This window comes from Dendropsophus ebraccatus, chromosome 14, assembly GCF_027789765.1.
Source record: "Dendropsophus ebraccatus isolate aDenEbr1 chromosome 14, aDenEbr1.pat, whole genome shotgun sequence".
NCBI lineage: Eukaryota > Metazoa > Chordata > Amphibia > Anura > Hylidae > Dendropsophus > Dendropsophus ebraccatus.
Window position 1 is genome coordinate 25,025,377 of NC_091467.1, and position 24,997 is coordinate 25,050,373.

The window sequence follows — 24,997 nt, forward strand, 5'->3', positions numbered from 1 at the left end:
GCATAGGATTAAGAAGACAAGGATAAGCTGGGCGTGTTTTCCCAAATAAATGGACACTGTTGTTGAAAGAACGATCGCGGACTGAGATCTCCACCGACTGCCCATAACAACCAATCGCAGTTCAGCTTTCAGGCCTGGAAAACTGAAAGAGGAGCTGTGACTGGTTGCTGTGGGAAGACTACACAAGTGTCTAATTTATACCCTTAGATAAATCTGGGTCAGTGAGTCCGGAAATGCACACGGTAGAGCATTTCACTCCCTGGCTCACGACGATCTCCATCTAGGATACTCCATGATAAGTCTATCGGGCCTAGGTACATCTCACCCCGGCTGTGACCCTGCCGTGTCAATGAAGTTTATCCCAGCCATACCACATCCCAATTCACCATTTAACACAAAGGAGAGTGCGGACGGAGCGCGCGATGCATGACCTGTTTTCCCTGTGGCAATTTTCCCTGCGGCCACTAGCGATCCAGGCCGAAGTGTATACTATGAGGGAGATTTATGAAGTCTGGTGTTTTTTATGCAAGAAAAAATGGTAAAAGCTGCGCCACACCTTCCATAACGCCCCCTCTTCGCCCCACTGACGACAGTGGTGCAGATTGGGCAGATGCGAAAAAAATATTCGCAAAAATACCGTTTGTGAATATTTTTAAGCCGATTTGCCCCATCTGTGCCTAAAATTAGGCATTTACGCCTTTTAATACATGTCCCCCTATGTGTATACACTCTGGCCGTGATTCCATAGACAGCAGCACAATATAAATTTCCTATTAATCACAACCGTTGTTGCAAATCGGCAACAACGGCTGTGATTAATAGGAAATTTACGCTGTGTGACATGGCCATGGACCATTCTGAGCCCATTGCACAGAAAAAGTATTTCCCTTAAAAACCCTTTAAGGGCTTTTACGTAGAAAGAGTGCTTTCTAGTACTAGATCTATTATATTTTACTTGTTATATAAATGATTTTTGGTTCTTGTGTGTTTTTGCTAATATTTAGTGTATTGTAATGGATGAGTTATAATTAAAACAAAGCTAGTGACAAGGTGTGGTGACTATACCCCTCTGATGTCTGCGACATGGCTTAATACTCTATTCAACCGATTCACTAATCCCATTAATTAGACCTTATTTCGGTTGCTGGCTTCTAGAGCTGACAAACATGAAAGACATATGATGCACAGAAAATGCCTATAAACTGTCCTAATGCCATTTGCCCTTGTTCATATAAATAGGAGTTCAGTACAGATGCGTGTGTTGTGCGCTCATCGAACAAGCAACAATTTCCAGTCTCTTGCAGAAAGGTGCGAGAACATAGAAAACAATGAGCCACGGTGTCAGCCACTCTTCTTCTAGGTCTCTGATTTGTTTTACTGGAGGTCATCATGCTAAAGCCTCTAGCAGCACCTCATCTCTCTACCCTGATCTCCATAAAGACCACCTGAAGAGCTCCTCCTTGTCACATCATGGTGGTTACTACAAAGATTCCAATGTTCATAGAAGAGCTATAAGGATATCTTTTTCTTCTCGCTCTTCGGGTCATGGTCATAGTATTGGAAATGTCCATGGTGGCCATAGTCATGGAAATCTTTTAAAAATCTCTGGAGGCCATCACGACTGGAAGAATACTGGTCTGATGAGCATCAATGAGAAGGAAACCATGCAACATCTGAACCAGAGACTATCATCCTATCTAGATAAAGTCCATTCTTTGGAGCAGGAGAACACCCAATTGGAGAAAAAGATCTGTGAGTGGTATGCCAACAATGCGCCCACTACTTTGCCTGATTCCAGCCAATACTTTAGGACAATCCAAGATCTCCAAAATGAGGTAAAGACATAAACTATACTCTTCAAGATAAGATTTGTGCTCTATCGATTTGATGACGAACCATTGTGTATTACTTTCAGATAGTTTCCACCAATGTGGATAATGCACGTATCGTCCTGCAAATAGACAATGCACAGCTGGCAGCAGATGACTTGAGAAACAAGTAAGCCTATATTTTTTGCAATCCATTCCATTAGAATCCATTTGAATGTATTTTTTTTTCTTTTTGTAAGAAGGGTCCCCAAAAAGTAGCTGATTACTCGGTTTACAAAGTGTCAATTAAAATCTGTGTACCTTTAAATACTTTCTACTTTCTTTTCCACCCAACTGTCCCAATTGAGGAGACCACTTTATTAACTACAGTCCTTTAAAAAATGTTTGTTTGTTTGTTTTTTTTAAATACCGACAATCCTTTTAAGTAAAAGCATCTCAGATCTGAATGTGACACAGGAATTGTTAGACTTTAAGTTTAAAGTTTAACCCTTATACAGATATGAGATGGAGTTCAACTCAAGACGTAGCGTGGAAGCAGATGTTGGCAGCCTTCGAAGAGCCCTAGAAGAGCTCAACATGCAAAGGCAAGACTTGGAGATACAAGTGCGATGCCTTCAAGAGGAGCTCCACCAATTGAAAAGCAACCATGAAGAGGTAAAATAAGACATCGTAGTGAGAAATTGCAAATTTAAAGCAGTGCTCAATATATATTGTATTTTTATTTTTATTTCAGGAGGTAAACTCTCTGAGGACCCAACTAGGTGCTAGAGTGAATGTGGAAGTAGATGCTGCTCCGTCTATAGATCTAAACAAAGTTCTGTCTGAGGTTAGAGAGCAATATGAGAACCTGATGGAAAGAAACCTCAGAGAGGTGGAGAGCATATTCCTTGCAAGGGTAAGATCTGAATAATCCTTTTGTAAAAACATGTTAAATGGACTGTCCCAAATAACTTCTTATAACATGAAGTCACCTACAGTCAATGCATACTGCCGAGCTACTGATTCATATATAGATTCATATCATGGAATGCATATGGGCCCTACTGTTTCTGTTTATGCCTCTGATTTTTATTTTCCATATTCGAAACTAAATTTTCTTGCATTCAAAATGATTTTACATATCCATAAAAATAATTCCATCCCCAAGGTAGAACTTTACAAAATTTTGGTTAAAGCTTTCCGTCTTCCCAAGTGTCCAGACAAAATATTTTCTTTACAATATCTATTATGGTTGGTCTTGCTGTCAACAATCCTATTACTCCAAAGTACTAAGAGTAGCTTTAACCTTCTGAGGACCAGGCCCAAAATGACCCAGTGGACCGCGCAAATTTTGATCTTTGTGCTTTCGTTTTTCCCTCCTCCCCTTCTAAGAGCTCCAGAACTTTCAGTTTTCTATCTACAAGGCCGTGTAAGGGCTTATTTGTTACAGGAATAGTTGTACTTTGTAATGGCGTCTTTCATTTTACCATAACATGTATGAAGAAATCCCAAATATATTATTTATGAAGATATAAATAGGTGAAATCGTAAAAAAAAAAATGCAATATGGGAACGTTTGGGGGGTTCCTGTGTCTACGTAATGCACTATATAGTAAAAGCGACATGATACCATTATTTTATAGGTCAGTCCGAACACAACCATATGCAGGTTACACAGATTCTCTAATGTTATTTTTTTTTTTTTAATGAAATCCTTTTTTTTTTGGCAATTAAATATTAATAAAATGGGCCTATTGTGACGCTTATAATGGTTTTATTTTTTCACCTATGGGGCTGTATGGGGTGTCATTTTTTCCGCCATGATCTCTAGTTTTTTCAGTAATACCATATTTGTGAAAATCGGACGTTTTGATCACTTTTTATAATTTTTTTTTTATATATAATGTAACATAGAATCTGTAATCCGCGCACTTTTTTCCCTCTTTTCGTGTACGCCATTCGTCATTCGCAATGATGCTTGTTATATTTTAATAGATCGGACAATTACGCACGCTACAGTATATTATATCTTTATTTATTTACTTATTTTTATGTTTTATTTATATAATTGGAAAGGGGGGTGATTTAGACTTTTATTGGGGGAGGGGTTGTCCCTTTGGGGGACTTGTACATACATTAGTTTGATTTTTACACTGATCATTGCTATGCCATAGGCATAGCATTGATCAGTGTTATCGGCACTCAGCTGATTGAGCCTGCCTGTGCATGCTAAGTGACCAGAGCGCCAATTGGTCCGATCGGTCAGTGTGACTGCGAGGGTCCTAATCGGTAAGTGACAGGGGACTCCCCCTGTCACTTACACTTAAAGTCACGCTGCAGTGCGATCGCTGCAGCGTGTCATTACCGGCGAGGTGTCGGCTGCTGATTGCAGCCGGCCCCCACCTGCTATGAAGCGCGCTCCGCTCCGGAGCATGCTTCATAGCTCAGGACGTACCTGTACGACAAGGGTCGTCTAGGGACAGACTTCCAGGACGTAACGGCACGTCCTAGGTCGTCTAGGGGTTAAAGGGGTACTCCCTTTAAAGTTGTATAGAAAATGATAAAGATTTATCAAACATGGTGTAAAGTGAAACTGGCTCAGTCGCCCCTAGCAACCAATCAGATTCCACATTTCATTCCTCACAGACTCTTTGGAAAATGAAAGGTGGAATCTGATTGGTTGCTAGGGGCAACTGAGCCAGTTTCACTGTACGCCATGTTTAATAAATCTCCCCCCCCCCCTATTCTTACTTCTCCATACTCCCCCAGTAATCTCACTACCACTTCCTTGTCTCAGCAATGTAAGCACAGCTTTCTAATGGATATTTATCTGGCACTGCAGTGATGAGCGTTGGAGTGACATGAGGGTAGAGCGCTGCCCTAATATTCATTAGATGCCAGGGTGGATCGGAAGGTGTAAGCCCCACCCCCAGTGCACCAAACAGCCCCATGATAATATGGCTTAAACTATAGAGTACACAAAAATGGCACAAAAGTGGAAATTAGTAAACTTACCTTCATCCCCAGCACCCCGTGCACTATAGGGATATATCAAAAGGTTAGATGCTTCTAACTTGCTAATAATTTTCCTTTAAGAGAGGACAAGAAAGCAAAACCACTCCCATATTTTTTTTTTATATATTTTTATTCATTCTTTCACATTAAATTGCAATACCAACCTTGTATTCTTGCCTAAAGGACACAATACCCACCAGCAGGTGTGGGGTGGTCTTTATCCGATTTTGACTTGAAAGAGATGTTAAAAAATACTTGCCCCCTGCATCCCAGTGTTTATTTTTTCTTTTCTTGCCTCTTCTTTCTCCCTATTCCTTCACATTACACTCACACACCCAAAAGGCTGCCATGCTCACATGCATGACTTTTTAATAAGGTATTCTAATGGATTCCAGTTGAAAATATGGAGACTCATACAGGCACAATACAAATTTAGCTTGTTTTTTATTGATGGTTTTTGTTTAAAAGTGTTGCAAATTGTTAAGCAATCACTTATTTGAGCAAAGATTTATCTTTTGCTTTATGCCAAAAATGTTAAAACATTGTGCAAAAAATTTCTTTTTTTTTTTTTTTTTTTTACATTAGTTTTTTTTGGTGAAAGCATACAGATTAGTTGTGTGCATGAGCCCTGATAGCCATTCAAAAACTAGCTATCAATCAGTGAGTGTTTGTAGACTCATAGATTTGGCTAACACTTTTTGGCTAATATTTTATGTCTATAGATAAGTTATGACCAGATCCTGCAGATGTGGTAACTTTGCTTAAGTTAAATAACTTTAGAACCTTACTCTCCTTACAGAGTGAAGAACTGAACAGCGAAGTGTCCTCTGGTGCTGAACAACTGGAATCAGTTAGTAATGACCTTATTGACCTAAAACGCTCCGCGCAGACCCTGGAAATCGAGTTTCAAAGTCAACTGAGCATGGTATGAGAATTTACTACATATAGAACATAAAAGATATAATGTTAGAAACTAATGCTGACTCTGCTTGATTCATGGAATAAGGTGCTGACTAGTGTTGAGCGAGCATGCTTGGTTGAGCATGGTGCCCATTTGAGCATAAGGGTGCTTTGTATACATAAACCTTGTTGAAAGCATTAAACCCATGGGGGAATTATGTTTACCGCTCCGGTCTTCTATCCTCTATTTTTATTATTACCGCTTAGCCAATCAGCAGACACCTCTGTGTTCTGCCTCGGCCACTAACTGGCTGAGTGGAGTCTCCGCTCAGCCTATCAGTGGCTACAAGGGTTTTCCTCCTCAGCTGATGATTGGCTGAGTGCCCATAGTGAACATAGATAGAAGACCAAAGCGGTAAGTATAATACCCCCCCCCCCCCCCCAGGGCACAGTCTGGCAACCAAGGGCAAGGGGGTTAACTCCATCCCCTGGGGGCCAGACTGTCACTTTGTAAGATTTTAGGTTAACTAGGCACCCTCTGCTTTGCCGAGCAGAGGGCACATGGTTAAATGCTCCAGTCTTCCATTCTTTTCAATGGGGTTAGTTACTCGAGTCAAGCACTTGAGCATTGAAAAATGCATTTTTAGTACGCACTCAACACTAGTGCTAACAATGATGTAACATCCATCTAAACAGTACATTTCCTTACTATAGAAATCAGCTCTGGAGAACACTTTGGCAGAAACCGAATCCACCTTTGGTTCCCAGCTTGCCCAATTACAAGCAATGATAGATAACATTGAGTCGCAACTTGGCCAGGTACGTTCTGATCTAGAACGTCACAATTATGAATACAAGTTGCTCATGGACCAGAAGACCCACCTGGAGATGGAGATCGCTACATACAAACAACTGCTGGATGGACATGACATACAGTATGTAAAACAATGGTCATCAATGGTGTTTCCATAACCAATATAATACTTTTTGTAATTATATTGTAAAATTTCTATCCCCATACAGTGTCCCAGCTCATCAAGGCATTGAATACAAAGAGAGTAAGTCATTATTTCTATAATTTGCTATTTTGTTATGATACACTGTAACCATCAATACCTTACCGACTTAAGGATCTCTAACCTGCGGCTGTCCACCTGTTGTACTTAAACTTATAGCTGGTTATTAGAGTAACATCAACAGCATTAAGATCATTGGGTTTGATAGAGTTTAAGACTATTAACTAACTAACTAACTAACTATTAACTAACTAACTTTTCTAGGTAGAAATGTACCAATTTTTAGTTTCATTATAGGCAATTGTATTCATAGACTTATGGCCTGCTCATTGACTTATGGCTTGCTCATTGACTTATGGCCTGCTCACATAGTATAGACCAGGGATGAATAAGCCTCAGCGCTCCAGCAGTTGCAAACTACATTTCCTATCATGCCTGGATAGGCATGATGGGAAACATAGTTTGGCAACAGTTGGAGGGCCAGAGGCTCCCCATCTTTTGTATAGACCATTGGCTTAAATACCTACATGTTTTTTTAAAAATTCAGATTCTAGTTAGTCACAGTGGACATTGGAAAAATAAACAGCTATTTAAAGGAAATCTGGCAGCACCTTGACCTGACCCAAGATGCTGAGAGTGTGCAGGGGTATTACACTAGTAAGTGTGTTACCTTTGTCTCTGGAGTTGATGACTCTTAATATCAATTCTTCTACTGTAATAAGAAGTCAAAAAACAGTCATGGTGTAGCCCTTGTGCTGCTCTCTGGCATACCTTACCACTTCTTCTTCCCCCTCCTCCCTCTTCTGTATGAATATTCTGTGCTACCGGCCTGAACGCTCATACCACCTTCCCGGTCCATGCATGCGTTGCTGCTGTCAGAGGTCATATGCCTTCTGCATTCATCGCCATCATTGACATCAGCAGACTTGTACAGATCAGGAATTATAAATTATATATAGGAGCCATAGCTAAAAATTATTTTTCTTTGGTAATAATATGATGTAATATCATTGACTTTTATCTTTTTTTTAGCAGAACCTCTTCATGGCAAGTCCTAATCCTTTATAGATGACCACAACCAGGCATGTCTGCAGGCAAATCTCCACAATTTCAATCCCTTAGACATGAACTCAATCAATTATTTTGTATTCATCCAGTGCATTTGTCTTTCCTTTTATACCTATTTTTTATTTGTTGAATGCTACAAAGCAGGTTATTCATCCTGTGTCCTCATTTCACTTAGGATAGTTTACCAACAGCTGTGATGGCTAGGCTTACTTCACTTGGTCTTATTACCACTTCCCATATTTTATGGATGCTAAGGATGGGGAAGGCCTTTAATGTAGTGTTTCCCTGCCCGCCATTATGTATCAATATCATGCTGGGAGCAGGAAACCTGTTTGAATCTACGCGGCTCTGTCATAACAGAACAGTTTCCCCACTCCTGCCATGATATTGATACATCATGCTGGGCAGGAAAACACTCCATTACAGGGCTTCCCTATCATCCGTAAAATATGGGACGTGGGAATAAGCCCATGTTGAGTTCCTTAACGCTGTATCTAAATACCCTGGCATGTTGGCACTCCCATCAGCCTCCTACTTAAGTCACCAATAAACAGTAGATTTATTTTATTGAAAAATTAATGAATCCTATCCACAGGAAGACACACAGCACCCCTGCCTATAAGCTGTTTGGCTTCCAGATCAAAAGGAGAACGGGGCCATGCTCATAGTGGCAGAGCTACCATACTGCGGTTTCGGCTCCTATTGAAATTACCAGGAGCCAAGGTTGCAATAATCTAGCACTGCCACTAATTTAAAGGCTTTCACTCCTGATTCCCTATATAAAATCAGGCTATGTCCCCACTTTGTACGGCAACGGCAGTTCCGTGACCCTTCCGGGTCACGGAACGACTGGTGTCAGAAAAGATCATCCCGGCCGGTACTGCAGTACGGGCTGGACAATCTTTACTGCCATTGAATTCAGATGCGAGCACATCAGTGCACTCCCGCATCTGAATTCCCCACTGCTCACAATAAACTCCTACAAGACACATCTGGAGGTGGCCTAGCTCCATTCAAAACATCTGCCATTAGGGAAGAACTGGGATATCCCAACAGACATTGGCCAAAATCAGTGAGTTAGGGCAACTCATTTGTACGGTCAACCTGACTGTTCAACCTTCTATTCTCCCCAATGCAAAGTATGTACCATAGTCCCCATATACTTTATGCAGCAGAGGGACCTTGGGACCACCTTATGCAATAGCTCCTGTTACGTTTGTACCCACTAAAGCTGTGTCCCTAGTTGCTTTAAAGTCATCACACTTGACTGGCTGCACTTTACCTCCTGTTTCTCTCCCCGTACCTTATAGATTGTAAGCCCTCGCGCAGGGTCCTCTTCCCCCATGTGCCTTCATGTTAACCCTATCTATTGTATAGCGCTCTGGAATTAAGGGCGCTTTATAAATGAATAAAAAATAAAATAATAATAATAATAACAAATGGACTTGTCTCATCTATGTCTTATTTTTATATTACTTTACTGTGTATATTAGTGGCACAGGATCTATTTGATGGATTTGGACTTTATGTTTACTACAATGTTGTTTATCTTATTTTTCCTTTTATGTGTACCTTAATAAACATCTTTCATACGTTTCATTCAATTGTTGTCTTCATATATTACTCCCATGTTGACATTCCTTAAAGCGAATGTACCACTAGGTACATCGTTTTGTGTTTTTACATGAATAGACCGGCACCGTGGGTTGGCTGGTTCTTGAGAATGGACCAGCGTCGTGGGTGAGAGCGACGGGACTGTGGGAAAGTCATCCCAGTGCAACCACCACTATATTCATGTAAATGTAACCACAAAGCGATGTACCTTATGGTACATTTACATGGTTGTAAGAGATTAGAGTGGTGATGGGTATCAGTGTATACAGTGAGCTCAGGACATGAACTCACTCTATACATGGTGTCCTATGGGCTGCAATCGGCTGATCGGGCCGTGCAAGCTAATAAAGGGTTATCCAGTATTAGAAAAACATGGCCACTTTCTTCCAGAGAAAGCACCACTCTTGTCTCCAGTTCAGGTGTGGTCTGCAACTAAGCTCCATTCACTTCAATAGATCTGAGATGTCAAAACCAACAGCAGCATTTAGTTAGCTGCAATGGTGTTCAGTGGCCCAGATCTGGTCCACACAGTGAGATTGCAGGGAGCCAATCAATTCTTTAGGCAACTGGGGACCTCTGTGATGTCCCCCGGGCTGCCTGACATAAAAAGTTTGCTTCAGCCTGTCTGCAGCAGGCTAAAGGAATCGAGTGCAGATTCCATGGATCAATGCAGTACATATGTACTGTATTGATCCCTATGAGCAATCATGCTATTGCTCATAGGAGTCCCTTAGGGAGACTAAAAAAGGTTAAAAAAAAAAAAAAATGTTTTTAAAATTATAAATAAATCCACTCCATAATAAATGTTTAAGTCCCCCTCCTTTTCCTATTCATTAGATAAAATGTATAAACGAAAATAATAAACATATTTGCTATTACCGCCTGTAGAATCGACTAAACTATTAAAATGACTCCATTATTGACTTTGCATGGAAAACAGCATAAGCGTAAAAGGTGAAAAATTTATGATTTTTGGTCACATAAATAAAATGTGACCAAAAAGTTGCATATACAGAAGCAAGGTACCACTAAAAAGTACAGATGATTGTGCAAAAAGTGACACCTCAAATAGCCCCATAGACGAAAAAAGTAATTGAAAGGAAAAAAGGATTGAAAAAAGGATTGAAACAACATAGCAACATCTATAAATTTTTTTAATTTAAGTAGTAAAGTAAAGTAAAAGCTATATACAGAGCCTAACGTTGTAATTGTGACTTGAGGAACATTAATAACATGCCAGTTTTACCGCACGACAAAAGGTGTAAAAAAAAAATGAAATTTCAAAAATAGCTTTTTTAAAAAAAAATAATAATATGGTCTTTAGGTGAAAAAATGAAAGCAGTATGGCCTTTTAAACACAAGTAGGAAAAAATAAAGTGCAAAAATGAAAATTACCTCGGCCCTTAAGAGATTAAAGGAGACCTTTCACCCCGGTACCTGGGGCAGAGCCAGTGCGACCCCCAGGTAAAGTCCCAGATGCTTTTGGAGTGGGACTTGCAGGAGGGTGTTTGTATCTGGGGCTCTATCGGGGGTCGGGGGGGCTCTGCCCTGGTTGCTGAGGTGAAAGGTCTCCTTTAAATACCCTTTAATGTATACTCACCAGCAGTGGCGGATTATAATGTAGGCGGTTTGGGCGGCCGCCCGGGGCCCGAGGCTCCGGGGGGGCCCATGCCGCGCTGCCCACATTATAATGCCGCCCGGGAGGCCCCCTTCCCCTCGCCACTGCACTCTTGTGACCTCAAGCATTGTTTCGCTTGCGGTCACAAGAGTCTCCGGCTGATGCGCGGCTTCCGGGGGTGTCCCGTCCTCTCCCCGGCAGCGCGCGCATCACACAGCTCCCTGTACGCCTAGTGCCCTGACTTCCGGTACTGACGCTCTCTGTACCGGAAGTCAGGGCCCAGGCGGCACTAGGAGCTGTGTGATGTGCGTGCTGCCGGGGAGAGGACGTGATACCCCCGGCAGCTGCGCATCAGCCGGAGACTGCAGAAGGAGAGAAGATTGACGGGGGAATGCAGGGTAGGTGAGTTGTATTTTGTTATTTTTGTGTTATTTACTGACTGGGGGGGCATCTATAAAGGGGAGAAGAGGGGGACCATCTATAAGGGGGGAAAGAGGGGGACCATCTATAAGGGAGGGGGGAAAGAGGGGGACCATCTATAAGGGAGGGGGGAAAGAGGGGGACCATCTATAAGGGAGGGGGGAAAGAGGGGGACCATCTATAAGGGGGGAAAGAGGGGGACCATCTATAGGGGGGGGAAGAGGGGGACCATCTATAAGGGAGGGGGGAAAGAGGGGGACCATCTATAAGGGGGGAAGAGGGGGACCATCTATATGGGGGGGGAAGAGGGGGACCATCTATAAGGGGGGGGGGAGAGGGGGACCACTATAAGGGGGGAAAGAGGGGGACCATCTATAGAGGGGGGGAAGGGAGGGACCATCTATAGAGGGGGAAAGAGGGACCATCTATAAGGGGGGAAAGAGGGAGACCATCTATAAGGGGGGAAAGAGGGGGAACATCTATAAGGGGGGAAAGAGGGACCATCTATAAGGGGGGAAAGAGGGGGGCCATCTATAAGGGGGGGAAAGAGGGGGACCATCTATAAGGGGGAGAGGGGGACCATCTATAAGGGGGGGAAGAGGGGGACCATCTATAAGGGGGGGAAGAGGGGGACCATCTATAAGGGGGGGAAGAGGGGGACCATCTATAAGGAAGGAAAGAGGGGGACCTTCTATAAGGGGGGAAAGAGGGGGGACCATCTATAAGGGGGGGAAGAGGGAGACCATCTATAAAGTGGGACCATCTCCTATAGGATTAGCAGCCTCCTCTCCTGACATCCTCTGTGCTGCTGGGACCTCCCCTATAAATCAGCACCCTCCTCTCCTGACATCCTCTGTGCTGCTGGGCGCTGCGACCTCCCCTATAAGACCAGCACCCTCTTCTCCTGACATCCTCTGTGCTGCTGGGACCTCCCCTATAGATCAGCACCCTCCTCTCCTGACATCCTCTGTGCTGCTGGGACCTCCCCTATAAGATCAGCACCCTTCTCTCCTGACATCCTCTGTGCTGCTCTGACCTCTCCTATAGATCAGCACCCTCTTCTCCTGACATCCTCTGTGCTGCTCGGACCTCCCCTATTGATCAGCCCCCTCCTCTCCTGACATCCTCTGTGCTGCTGTGACCTCCCCTATAGACCAGCACCCTCCTCTCCTGACATCCTCGGTGCTGCTTTGACCTCTCCTATAAGATCAGCACCCTCCTCTTCTAACATCCTCTATGCTGTGGGAACCTGCGACCTCCCCTATAAGATCAGCATCCTCCTCTCCTGACATCCTCTGTGCTGCTGTGACCTCCCCTATAGACCAGCCCCCTCCTCTCCTGACATCCTCTGTGCTGCTGTGACCTCTCCTATAAGATCAGTCCCCTCCTCTCCTGACATCCTCTGTGCTGCTGGGACCTCTCCTATTAGATCAGCACCCTCCTCTCCTGACATCCTCTATGCTTTGGGAACCTGCGACCTCCCCTATAAGATCAGCACCCTCTTCTCCTGACATCCTCTGTGCTGCTGTGACCTTGGGGGGGGGGGGGCAACATCAGGGGACCAGGTGAGGTGGCAATATGTTTATTGGGGGCAACAGCGGGGGAACAAGTGGCAATATGTTTATTGGGGGCAGTGGAGGTGGGGTGGGCAATGCTTACTGGGGGTAGCAGCAAGGGACCAAACATTATGTTTATTGGGGCCAGCAGGGAGGGGAGGCAGGCAATGTTTATTGGGGACAGCGTGGGGGATGGGGCAGTAGCGGAATATAATGTGGGTGAATTGACTGGGGGGGGGGGCAGGTTGGGTGGACAGCCCAGGCCCAGGGTACTTTTAATCCGCCACTGCTCACCAGCACCTATTTGCCCTAATTTTCTGACAACTGAAGAAAATACCTGAACAGGTTGTAATGGCACAGGCTCTCCTCCTAGCCAGCAGAGGGAGCTGCTTCCATTGCATACATCAATCTGAGAGAAGCCAGGACCCAGAGGAGAAGGGTAGGTTCAAAGCCCAGGAATTGCTGCTGCTGTGTTAGCTAGGCACATATGTGCAGAAAGTGCAAAGAGCTGTAATGGTTGGAGATGTGAATCCGCTGGCCCACAACAATCACGGGAGTGGGGTCTATGGGGCCAATGGTCTTCATCAGAGCCTGCCACAAGGCAAGTTGGGCTTCCTGTGGCAAGTGGCTACTCCTGGTTTGGCTAGCTTGCAGTGGCAGGTGAGGTGCAGCAGTGTAGACAGGAGTGAGGGGAACACTAGAGGAGCGGGTGCGGAGGCGGCCTATGGTATGGCTCACTGCCGCAGCCATGACAGGGGCTTTGTCTCTCTTTGAAAAAGTGTACGGCAGGAGACATGATTAACCCCTTAAGGACAGAGCCTGAAATGGCCTTAATGACAGAGACAAATTTTATGAATATGACCAGTGTCACTTTATTCATTAATAACTTCGGGATGCTTTTACCTATCCGGCTGATTCTGAGATTGTTTTCTCGTGACATATTGTACTTTACATTTCTGGTAAATTGGGGTCGATACTCATAACAAATCTTTATGAAAAAAAAACAAATAATGTGAAAAAATGTGAAAAAATGCATTTTTCCAACTTTGAAACTTTTTTGCGTATACAGAAAGTGGTTATACCACATAAATTATATATTAAATAGCATTAGCAACATGTCTACTTTATGTTGGCGGCATTTTTTAAACTATCTTTCATTTTTTTTAGACAATAGGAAGCTTAAAACATTAGCAGCAAATTTTCAAATTTTCTGTAAAATTTCAAAATCAGATATTTTTAGGGACCTGTTCAGGTTTAAAGTGTATTTGAGGGGCCTGTATGTTAGAAAGCCCCACAAAGCACCCCATTTTAGAAACTGCACCCCCCAAACTCTGCAAAAGCACATCCAGAAAGTGTTTTAACCCTTTAGGGGAGTCACAGAAATAAAAGCTAAGTGTGTAAGGAATTTGAAAATTTTAATTTTCTGTGCAGAGATTTTATTGTAATCCAATATTTTTCATAATTATAAACCTATTACCAGAGAAATGCACCCCAATAATTATTGTCCCGTTTCTGCAGTTTATAGAAATACCCCATATGTGACCCTATTGCGCTATTTGACGCAACCACAAGCCTCAGATATAAAGGAGCGCCTAGTGAATTTCAACGCCTCCGTTATATTTGGTCATTTTTGACTGTACCACTTCAGGTTGGCAGAGGCTCTGGGGTGCCAAAACCTAAAAAACACCCCTAAAGGGACACCATTTAGAAAACTACACCCCTCAAGGAATGTAACAAGGGGTGCGGTGAGCATCTGGACCCCACAGGTGCTTCACAGATTTTCCGAACAATATGGCGTGAAAAAAGAAAAATTTATTTTTTACACTAAAACGTTGTTCTAGCCTTCAATTTTTCATTTTCTTAAAGGGATAAGAGGCAAAAAAAGACACAAAATGTGTAGCGCAGTTTCTCCCGAGTACGGAAATACCCCACATGTGGCGATAAAGTGCCAAGGGGGCGCAGGACGAGCCTCCAAAGGGAAGGAGCGCCAATTGGCTTTTGGAAGCTGAATTTCACTGAAAAGGATTTCAAGGGCCATGTCGCATTTACAGAGCCTTCGTGCTGCCAAGACACTGGAAACCCCCCACAAGTGACCCCATTCTGGAAACTACACCCCTCAAGGAATCTAACAAGGGGGGGCAGTGAGCATATGGACCCCACTGGTGACGGGCACAAATGTGGAACAATGTGACGTAAAAGTAAAAAATTTCATTTTTTCACTTTCATGGCACAAATGTGCCTGTCATCAAGGGGTCCATATCCTCACTGCACCCCTTGTTAGATTCTCTGAGGGGTGCAGTTTCCAGAATGGGGTCACTTGTGGGGGGTTTCCAGTGTTTTGGCAGCACGAGGGCTCTGTAAATGCGACATGGCGTTCATCATCCATTCTAGCCAAATCCAACCTCCAAAATCCAAATGGAGCTCCTTCCCTTGGGAGGCTTGCCCTGCGCCCACATGGCGCTTTATGTCCACATGTGGGGTATTTACGGACTCGGGGGAAATTGCTCTACACATTTTGTGTTTTTTTCCCTCTTTTAACCCCTTGTGAAAATGATAAATTCAAGGCTAAACCAACATTATAGTGAAAAAAATGTAATATTTCATTTTCACGCCACATTGTTCCACATTTGTGCCCGTCACCAGTGGGGTCCATATGCTCACTACACCCCTTGTTACATTCCTTGAGGGGTGCAGTTTCCATAATGGGGTCACTTGTGGGGGGTTTCAACTGTCTTGGCAACACAGGGGCCTTTTGAATGCAACATGGCCCCTTCGAAATCCATTCTATCCAAATCCAGCCTTCAAAAACCAAATGGCGCTCCGTCCCTTCGGAGGCTTACCCTGCACCCGAATGGCGCTTTATGTACACATGTGGGGTATTTCCGTACTCAGGGGAAATTGCGCTACACATTAAATGTTTTTTTTAAAATCTTTTAACCCCTTGTGAAAATGAAAAAATCATGACAAGATTAATGATTTAGAATAAAAATTTTACAAAAATTACACTAAATGTTGGTCTAGCCTTGATTTTTTTCCATTTCCACAAGGGGTTAAAAAAGAAAATGAACACAAAACGTGTAGGGTAGTTTCCCCTGAGTACGAAAATACCCCACATGTGGGCATAATGTGCTATATGGGCACAGGGCAAGCCACCAAAGGGACAGAGCGCCATTTAGAGGCTGGAATGGAGGATGGAGGCCATGTCGCAATTACAAAGCTCCTGTGCTGCCAGGACAGTAGAAACCCCCGACAAGTGACCGCATTCTGGAAACTACACCCCATAAGGAATCTAACAAGGGGTGCAGTGAGCATATGAACCCCACTGGTGACTGGCACTTACGTAAAACATGTGCCGAGAAAATAAAAAATACAATTTTTTTCATTTTCACGTCCCAAATGTGGCCGTCACCAGGGGGCCATATCCCCGCTGCCCCCCTTGTTAGATTCCTTATCGGGTGTAGTTTCCAGAATGGGGTCACTTGTGGGGGGTTTTTTACTGTCCTGGCCGCACAGAGGCTTTGTAATTGCATCATGGCATCCTCTAATGGGAATGGCGGCCATACCTATTTAGCTGGGGAAAAGGGACAATTCTAATTTATTTGGGGGTATTAGGCCAATTATTAGTTTATAAGGTTGAAAATGACAGGTGTCCATCAAACTCAACCTGTGTTGATCCAGAGGAAGGCAAAAACCCTTGGTGAGGCAGACGACAGTAGTCTCATCACAGGGGAAAATTCCTTCCCGACTCCATAATGGCGATCAGAATAATCCCCGGATCAACGTGACCCCTGAAATAGGAATAAGGGACAGAATTTAGATAATGTAGAACTCCAGTGACCTGTGGTGCGCCTTGGAGCGATCCAGTATGCAGAGGCCGGGGTGATCAGGACAGGTGTCACACTGGTAAATGGTGTCCTTCCTGATCCCCCTGTTACGCCACACTCTGCACTTCTTCTGGGGTCTCCCGTTCTCCAATGTGGGGGACGTCACCTGGAAAATGTTGTCCTGGTGCGATACGGGGTCCCACATACCCAAAAGCGCTGGGTCCGCTCCATGGCTGCTAAATATTAGGGCGCTATTACTGCTTCTGATATTTTCGGATCGTGCCGCAAGCTACAGTAGCTCAGGCAGCGAGGGACCGGAAGAGGGGGTGCTGGTATAAAAGTTATCCCCGTACAGGTGGTAACCTTTATCCAGCAGTGGGAAGATCAGTTCCCGGACGATCTTCCCACTTGTTCCGAGGATGGGGGGGGAGGGGGCATCTGGGGGCTGCATTCGGGTGTCCCTTCCTACATACACTCTAAGGGTACGTGCACACTGCGGAATCGCGACAGATAACCCTTCGTGCATTCCGCAGTTGGCACCCGCCGGCGGACTGATTCAGGCTCACGTCTCCACACGTGTCATAGACTCCATTCTATGCATGGGCGGATTCCACTCTCCGTCCAACGTGTTCATTCTTTGGACGGACGATGGAATCCGCCTGTGCATAGAATGGAGTCTATGACACGGGCGGAGACGCACGCCCGCATCAGTCCGCCGGTGGGTGCCAGCTGCGGAATGCACGAAGGGTTATCCTTCGCCATTCCGCAGTGTGCACGTACCCTAAATCTGTAAGTGTAACCTGAGGTACTTTCACAGAGTTTGTAGAATTTCACTCCATACCGTCATCTCTTATTGGGACGGTACTGGCGGAAAAGACGTGTCTGGGGGGCAGCGTACGCTACACTACCCCCCAGACATGTCACTGGATGATGAGGATGATGAGGATGAATGAAGGAAAGAAGGATCCCTCCCATTCATTCTCACTGGCTGTTTCGGTGTCGGAGGCAATAATAACGTATCCCTCTGACGCCGAAAACACGCCAGGGGCCATCTTTATACGGGGATTGGTATATGGGGTATGTAGTGGTGTAGTGTCAAACTTTATTCAATGTAGTGTGGTGTAATGTAGTGTTTTTTACGTGTTTTTTTACAGTAAGTATAAAAAAAAAACCTACGTCAACAAAGGAGTTGCTGATAAATGCTGCACTTATGTGCGGCACTTATAAGCAGACCGTGGCAGTAGAATATAGAAAAAAAACACCCTACGCCAAAAAGGAGGAGTTGCTGATTAGCAGCACACTTTCGTGCAATGCTGATCAACACTCAGCAGCGATAGGGTGCGGAAAATAGAAAAAAAAAAATTTGAAAAAAAAAAAAAACTTTTTCTACATTCTGAACATCCCTGTAGCTGCTGATAAGTGTATTACACATATCAGCCGCTAGAGGGCAGCAGAGCGCAAAATACGGAAAAAGCCGACGCTGGAGCCGAAAATAGCCGAGAGAAGCCGAACGTGACGTCACGGAGGAAGCCGACGATCGGGCCGGTGGCACGGTGACCACCATTACTTTTTACAGTAATGGCGGTCGGTGCCGTCCTCGGACAGCACCGACCGCCATTTTTTTCCGGGTCATCAGGTCACCGATGACCCGGAAAGGTTCCGATCGCCGCTATTGGCTGATCTGAATTGATCAGCCTATAGCGGCGATCGTAAGCACGGGGGGTGTTAACCAGGTACCAGGGCGCGAGGGCGTAAGTTTACGCCCGATGTCGTTAAGGGGTTAATAAACAAACAGAACTAACCTACCACTTGTAATAAGAATTATGCAGTTCATATAACCAGGTAAAGTTATGTTCTTCACAAGGCAGTGACTTTCCCTAGTACTGCCCATGTCCAGTACATTACAAGGTGCTTATAAAAACTTTCTTGGAAAACCAATCCAAGAAATAAATCGGTGTCCTGACCTGGAGATCCTTCCCTCCTTATATAATGTTGGGGCAGGAAGTTTGTTTGTAAACAGCAGATTCTGTTTTTCAGGCTCTCAGCATCCAGACCTGGTAGTATGGGTTCTGGGGGTCAAGAGGATAAATATGGGGCTTTCTTATCACCATCATGAGTTTTGCTGATGCCTGCTGCCACTGTTTGCCTTGACCTGTTAGCTCGGCCTGTGAGCTTTGGCCTCTTTTTATTTCCTTTAAATTTTATATAACAGACCTGAGCAAATAGTTGAAATTATTACTATGAAATGGAAAATAAAAGCGGTGAGTGCATATTTATTCTCTCAGTCTACATGGTTTATCTGTGTGCTAACAAAGTGTCACGTAATGTCTGTATCAATGCAAATTACATGAAAAACTACAATGTCCCCACACTGGGTTTGGGGGCAGTCTTTTATCTAAGGGACCTTTTACACAGCCTGATATGGGGCCACGCAAGGACACAAGTGAGTGCCAAGAGATCAGCAGACAAGTAACACGAACACTGTATTGTTTGTGCAGCCATTTTAATTAATTTCTATCGGCCGCACATCCCCTGGGAGATTTTGAAGCCTTGGCTGATTGCTAACACTTAAAAATGGGCCAATTATTTGCCAAAAGAGTGTTTCTAGCAACTCTCCTTAAAAGGGTCCTATATAGAGATGAGCGAACCTGGAGCATGCTCGAGTCCATCCGAGCCTGAACTTTCGGCATTTGATTAGCGGGGGCTGCTGAAGTTGGATAAAGCTCTAAGGCTATGTGGAAAACATGGATATAGTCATTGGCTGTATCCATGTTTTCCAGACAACCTTAGAGCTTTATCCAAGTTCAGCAGCCGCCACTAATCAAATGTCAATCGTTCGGGTTCGGATGGACTCGAACCCGAACCCAGTTCGCTCATCTCTAGTCCTATGTTATATCTATGTCCTGTGACTATTCTCATGTTGTGATAGAACACCAGCTGTATCACATCCATCTCCTTTTCTCTATATCTGCTCTTTCACTTAGGACATGCTAGACCATTTGTCCTAAGAATCTAAAAGGGGGGAAAGGCCTTAGCATGAGTCAAATATTCTAGCCTACCTTATCGGTCTGTCTCACCTAGCAGTTCAGTCCAGATTGTCGAATTACAGGGGGCTTCTTGCAGTCTGGAGTGCTCTAAATTTCTTGAAACATCTCTCCAATTTTCTAAGTCACACAGACAATAAGACTGCAGTATTAATACAGCATCAGGGGAGGGGGGGGGGGGTGTAAAGCATGTTCCTCTTCAGGATTTAGCAAGCAGGATATTCTTATAGCCAAAGAAAAAGCCCTGAGTTCCCTCAAAGCCATATTTCTCAAGGGAGCTGAAACTTAGAAGCAGACTTTGACAGCCAACAAATCTTCGATTTTTGAGAATGCTGTTGTGTAGCTCCTTGGGCCTTCCAGATACAAAGGGAAAGGTAGAGTCTTCCATGCTTAGACCTTTTTGTCTTAGGGAAAAATTACATGGTGGGAGTATTCTTCCCTCCGTCCCAGAGGCTCACTGATGGGGTGGGTGGTGTTACTGTTTTGGGGGAAGAGGGCCCTATTACTATTATGGGAAATAATTACCATTTGGGGCACAAGTTGATGCTGGAAGAGGTTGTGGAAGGAAGAAGGTCTGAAAGAAAAAGTGAAAAACTCCAATAAAAGAACACATCACCTGCGTGTCACTGGATGTAACTGCACTTTAATCAGTTACATAATCTGCTCCTATAGTATTTAGTTAAGACCTCACTGTGACATCTCAACAAAAGATGAGAGAAGCCATGTACCTAATATAGAGACTGTAATTATTTTGCTTGTTTTTCACTTAATAGTGCCTAAAGATTATTGTGCCTCTGTGAATGATAAGCTAATTCAGTTTGCAGTAAAAGTGTCTAACAGCCCATGCGTAGACAATGAAATAAATGGTCAGGGAATAGGGTTTTGCTATTCATTACAGGAGTAGCTGGTGGTAATATACACCATTGCTTTACTCACGGATCATAAAAGGTCATTGATGCTTTGTCTATAAATGTCCTGCTCAGATGTTGCCACAACTTGAAATAAATAGGGGTGTGGAAATGTGTGATGTACAGCATCATAGGTTATGTGCGAGAATCCCTCCACCTTTCTCCACTCTGTAATAAACACCATAAAAACATGTGCTCCAGCTGTTCATCCCAACAATTAATACTCAACAAACTCGAACACTAATAAGACGCGGAAAAAATCACATAAAGTAAGACAGATTTCTACAACGCCTTAAGCTCAATATATAAAGAGAAAGGCGGGGAAGGTTGTAGTTTACTTCATTTGCCGACTTGAGTCTAGTAAGTTGTTCTTTGTTCCCTGCCCACTCCTTCCTTTATTTCCATCAGCATGAAGCATACCATTAGCCACTGTTATTCTTCATTTAGAGGCCATAAAGGGAGCAACACAGGAAGCCACTCCAAAATGTTTAGACATGTTTCTACAGCTCATCATGGAGGTTCCCATTTCTCTCACCATGGAGGATCCCATTTGCTTAATCATGGAAGCTCTCATCTGCCCCACCACTCAGGAGGAACCCATCATGGAAGCTCTCATTTGTCCCACCATTTAGGAGGAACCCATCATGGAAGCTCTCATCTGTCCCACCACTCAGGAGGAACCCAACATGGAAGCTCTCATTTGTCCCACCACTCAGGAGGAACCCATCATGGAAGCTCTCATTTGTCCCACCACTCAGGGGGAACCCATCATGGAAGCTCTCATTTGTCCCACCACTCAGGAGGAACCCATCATGGAAGCTCTCATTTGTCCCACCACTCAGGAGGATCCCATTTAAATCATCATGGAAAATTCCATAAATCTCATATGTCCCATCTAGGAAGCTCCCATAAAATCCACCATGGAAGCTCTCATATGTCCCACCATGGAGGCTCACATAAAGTCCACCATGGAAGTGCAAATATATCACATCATGGAAGCCACCTCAAATCTATAAGTCACCATAGTGGATCAAGCTGTAAAGCATTCTCGTTTTCCAAGCACCCTTCTAGCAGCCATTATGGAGGCCATCATCATCAGTCACACATGAGCAACTCAGGAGGCCATGGTGGTTGGAAGAATGATGGTCTACTCAGTATTAATGAAAAACAAACCATGCAGATATTGAACGAGCGCTTATCTTCCTACTTGGACAAAGTCAGTGCCCTTGAACAGGAGAATGCCCAACTGGAGCGTAAGATCTGTGAGTGGTATGTTAACAATGCCCCCAGTTCTCTGCCTGACTCTAGCCAGTACTTTAGGATGATCTCGGAACTGCAGAACCAGGTAACAGAAGATATATTATATAGTTTTACATGTTACTTAATAACCTTTTGATAAATTTACTATTAAGTTTAATGGTCAAAGTACCAACAAAAGGTAATGTGTATTACAGATCGCTGGAACAACCTTGGAAAATGCAAGGATCATTCTCCAGATTGACAATGCTAGATTGGCTGCTGATGACTTCCAGGACAAGTATATGCTCTTACTATTATACATTTTTGTATATTAAAACACAAAGGTGTGTTATACTAAAGGACCTAAAGAGGTGGTTTATGATTTCTTTGACTTTCTGGGTGGTACTCAGCCCCCAGGTTGTCAAACATACCACCTTGTTTCTGCCATTTAAAGGGGTACTATCAGCAAGTTGGAGAAATCTAACCTGCTCATAGCCACCTATTGCGCACAGGGTGCAGAGGAGGAAGGTATGACTTTCCTCCTCTGTGCCGTTCCCGTGCTGTTAGCAGTGTAATCCTTGGTCCGGAGCACCGTTAGGAGCACTGCCCTGCCTCCATTGCGTGAGCTGACCCACTCCTTCCTTGCGCAATGGGGGCGGGGCAGTGCTCCTAACGAATTATAATTATACTGCTAATAGCACCGGAATGGTGCCGAGGAGGAAAGTAAGAGACATACCTTCCTCTTGGTGCCCCGTACGCAATAGGGAGCTATTAGCAGGTTAGATTTGTCAAACTTGCTGATAGTTCCCCTTTAAAATTTTAACATATAGAGACATGGCAAAAGTTTTGATTGCCCAGGGACTGGGTGTTAAGACCCATAACAGTCACTAGAGTGAGTTAAAGAAGCACTCAGTTGAACGCTTCTCTCTTCATCTATCTCCTTGCCACAGTAGATGGGTTCAATAGACTTTTTATAGAATCAGTCTGTGGCTGAAAGAAGACCTTATTTGAGTGCTTCTCTCTGCTTGTTCTACTGATTGGTGGTATACTATGCATAAGAACTGGGGTCACAGGTGAAGGGAAAACAATAATTTTTTACATGGGTAGGTGGGAAGGCATTCAAGTCTTATTACTTTAGGACACTCTTTGTCCATACACCCTATTAAGAGTAGATGTCATGGAGGTGTACAGGGATTTAGACTCTCTCAAATGAGCACTTTCTCTTGCCTAATTTTGCTGGCTGGAGTAACTATGTCTCTGATGTACTCTCCAGGTATGCGATGGAGCTCAGCATGCGCAATAATGCGGAAGCTGATGTAAATGCCCTACGTAGGGTCCTGGAAGAACTTAACCGAGACATTTGTGATCTCCAAATGCAAGTTCAAAACCTCCAAGAAGAATTACAGGAGATGAAGAGAAATCATGAGGAGGTACCATATATGTGTTGAACATAGGCGAAATCCATATAAAATGGAGTCAGATACTTTTTGATTGACTTAGGTTATTATAAGTCTGTATAACTATATCTTGTGCCTTAGGAAGTGAACGTTCTCCGTGCTCAACTTGGAGCCAGAATTAATGTTGAATTGAATGCTGCCCCATCGATCGACTTGAATAGAGCCCTGTCTGAAATCCGAGATGAATATGAGAATCTGATGGAGAGAAACCTGAGAGATGCAGAGAACATGTTCAGGCAAAGGGTAATGTGATTTTATGATATTTGAAAGCATGGTGCGGGCAAGGACTAATCAGAAGATCTGCATGGGATCTTGACTTCCCATGATCACCTTGACTGCAAGTTAAAAGAGGTTGTCCAATTGATATCAAAATGAATTTAAAGTAGAATTCCTGCAATTGTCTTTGTTATATAACTTTGTAATGTGTGTAAATAAGCTATCTGGCCCTGTTCTACCCTCTTTCCCACCCCTCCCCCCGGAAGACAAATAAATTATGCATACCAAATAACTGCCGACCCGGCCTCTTCTCCTGGGCGCCATCTTGTGTCGATGTCATCAGAGCAGGAGGCGGGCCTGGTCTTCTTCCTCTTAGGCGTCTTCCACAACAGTGAACAGGAGGGAAAAGGCTGCTGTGCGCATGCGCCTGATTGGCTGAGCAAGCTGGAAGCCATGTGATGCACTCCAGCCAATGAAAAGTTCTCCTTTATTCTAGTGAATAAACCATTGAAACCAGGTCCTCAAAATCAATGGCTATACATTGTAATCCAAATTTTTACATTGTTTATTGTATCAACAGAGTGAAGAACTGAACCGTCAGGTGACTTCAGGTTCTGAACAACTACAATCTGTCCAAACTGAGGTTATTGAACTGAAACGCACCGTCCAGACCCTGGAGATTGAACTGCAGAGCCAACTAAGCATGGTAAGAGCAGTTTATTGATTTTCCTTTCGTTGACCGCCTCCACAACCAACAAAAAAATCTAATATTTTTGAACTTCTTCATTGTTTTCTGTCTTTTCTATCATGCTTGTTATCTTCATATAAGACATCAGCCCTGGAAAGCACTTTGGCAGAGACTCAAGCTACCTTCAGTTCCCAAATCGGCCAGTTACAAGCAATGATCAACAATGTGGAGTCTCAGTTGGCGCAGATCAGGTCTGATCTAGAACGTCAGAACCACGAGTACAAAATCCTAATGGACCAGAAAACCCACCTGGAGATGGAGATCGCCACTTACAAACGTCTTCTGGATGGCCATGATATCCAGTATGTAGATCTTTAAATTATTGCTCATTAATGATTCAGCGTTATGCCCTTTAGTTTTTTTAGTTTTTTATCACGGCTAAAGGATATTTCTGCGTTGGACAATCTTTTTTTGTTAGATGTACCCCCTGACGATTAGCTGATCACAAGTTGTCCTACTCCTTGGACCTCAAGCAATCATTTACAGTCTGTGGTTAAAATAGAAAGTATTACATTTATCTGCAGTGCCCCCACAGGGGAACTTAAG

At 43.8% G+C, this 24,997-nt stretch overlaps 2 protein-coding genes across 2 annotated transcripts; both read left to right on the forward strand.

Moving 5' to 3' along the window:
* Positions 1 to 1,619: 1,619 nt before the first annotated feature.
* On the forward strand, positions 1,620 to 21,423 carry LOC138771841 (keratin, type I cytoskeletal 19-like). Its single transcript, XM_069951848.1, has 9 exons — positions 1,620 to 1,835; positions 1,916 to 1,998; positions 2,327 to 2,483; positions 2,563 to 2,724; positions 5,623 to 5,748; positions 6,438 to 6,658; positions 6,747 to 6,781; positions 20,657 to 20,749; positions 21,239 to 21,423. Exons 1-9 carry the CDS (start codon positions 1,641 to 1,643, stop codon positions 21,421 to 21,423), a joined length of 1,257 nt encoding a protein of 418 aa, XP_069807949.1. The 5' UTR covers positions 1,620 to 1,640.
* Positions 21,424 to 21,896: 473 nt separating this feature from the next.
* LOC138771842 (keratin, type I cuticular Ha6-like) lies at positions 21,897 to 24,769 on the forward strand. Its single transcript, XM_069951849.1, has 6 exons — positions 21,897 to 22,136; positions 22,246 to 22,328; positions 23,304 to 23,460; positions 23,569 to 23,730; positions 24,284 to 24,409; positions 24,533 to 24,769. Exons 1-6 carry the CDS (start codon positions 21,897 to 21,899, stop codon positions 24,767 to 24,769), a joined length of 1,005 nt encoding a protein of 334 aa, XP_069807950.1.
* Positions 24,770 to 24,997: the final 228 nt, after the last annotated feature.

Bases quoted from the DNA above. Each gene is read 5' to 3' on its own strand.
- LOC138771841 (XM_069951848.1), top strand. From the start codon at position 1,641: ATGAGCATCAATGAGAAGGAAACCATGCAACATCTGAACCAGAGACTA. The intron at 1,836-1,915 runs GTAAAGACATAA...TATTACTTTCAG, and splicing joins TCCAAGATCTCCAAAATGAG to ATAGTTTCCACCAATGTGGA. The intron at 1,999-2,326 runs GTAAGCCTATAT...ACCCTTATACAG, and splicing joins GCAGATGACTTGAGAAACAA to ATATGAGATGGAGTTCAACT.
- LOC138771842 (XM_069951849.1), top strand. From the start codon at position 21,897: ATGAGCAACTCAGGAGGCCATGGTGGTTGGAAGAATGATGGTCTACTC. The intron at 22,137-22,245 runs GTAACAGAAGAT...TGTGTATTACAG, and splicing joins TCTCGGAACTGCAGAACCAG to ATCGCTGGAACAACCTTGGA. The intron at 24,410-24,532 runs GTAAGAGCAGTT...TCTTCATATAAG, and splicing joins TGCAGAGCCAACTAAGCATG to ACATCAGCCCTGGAAAGCAC.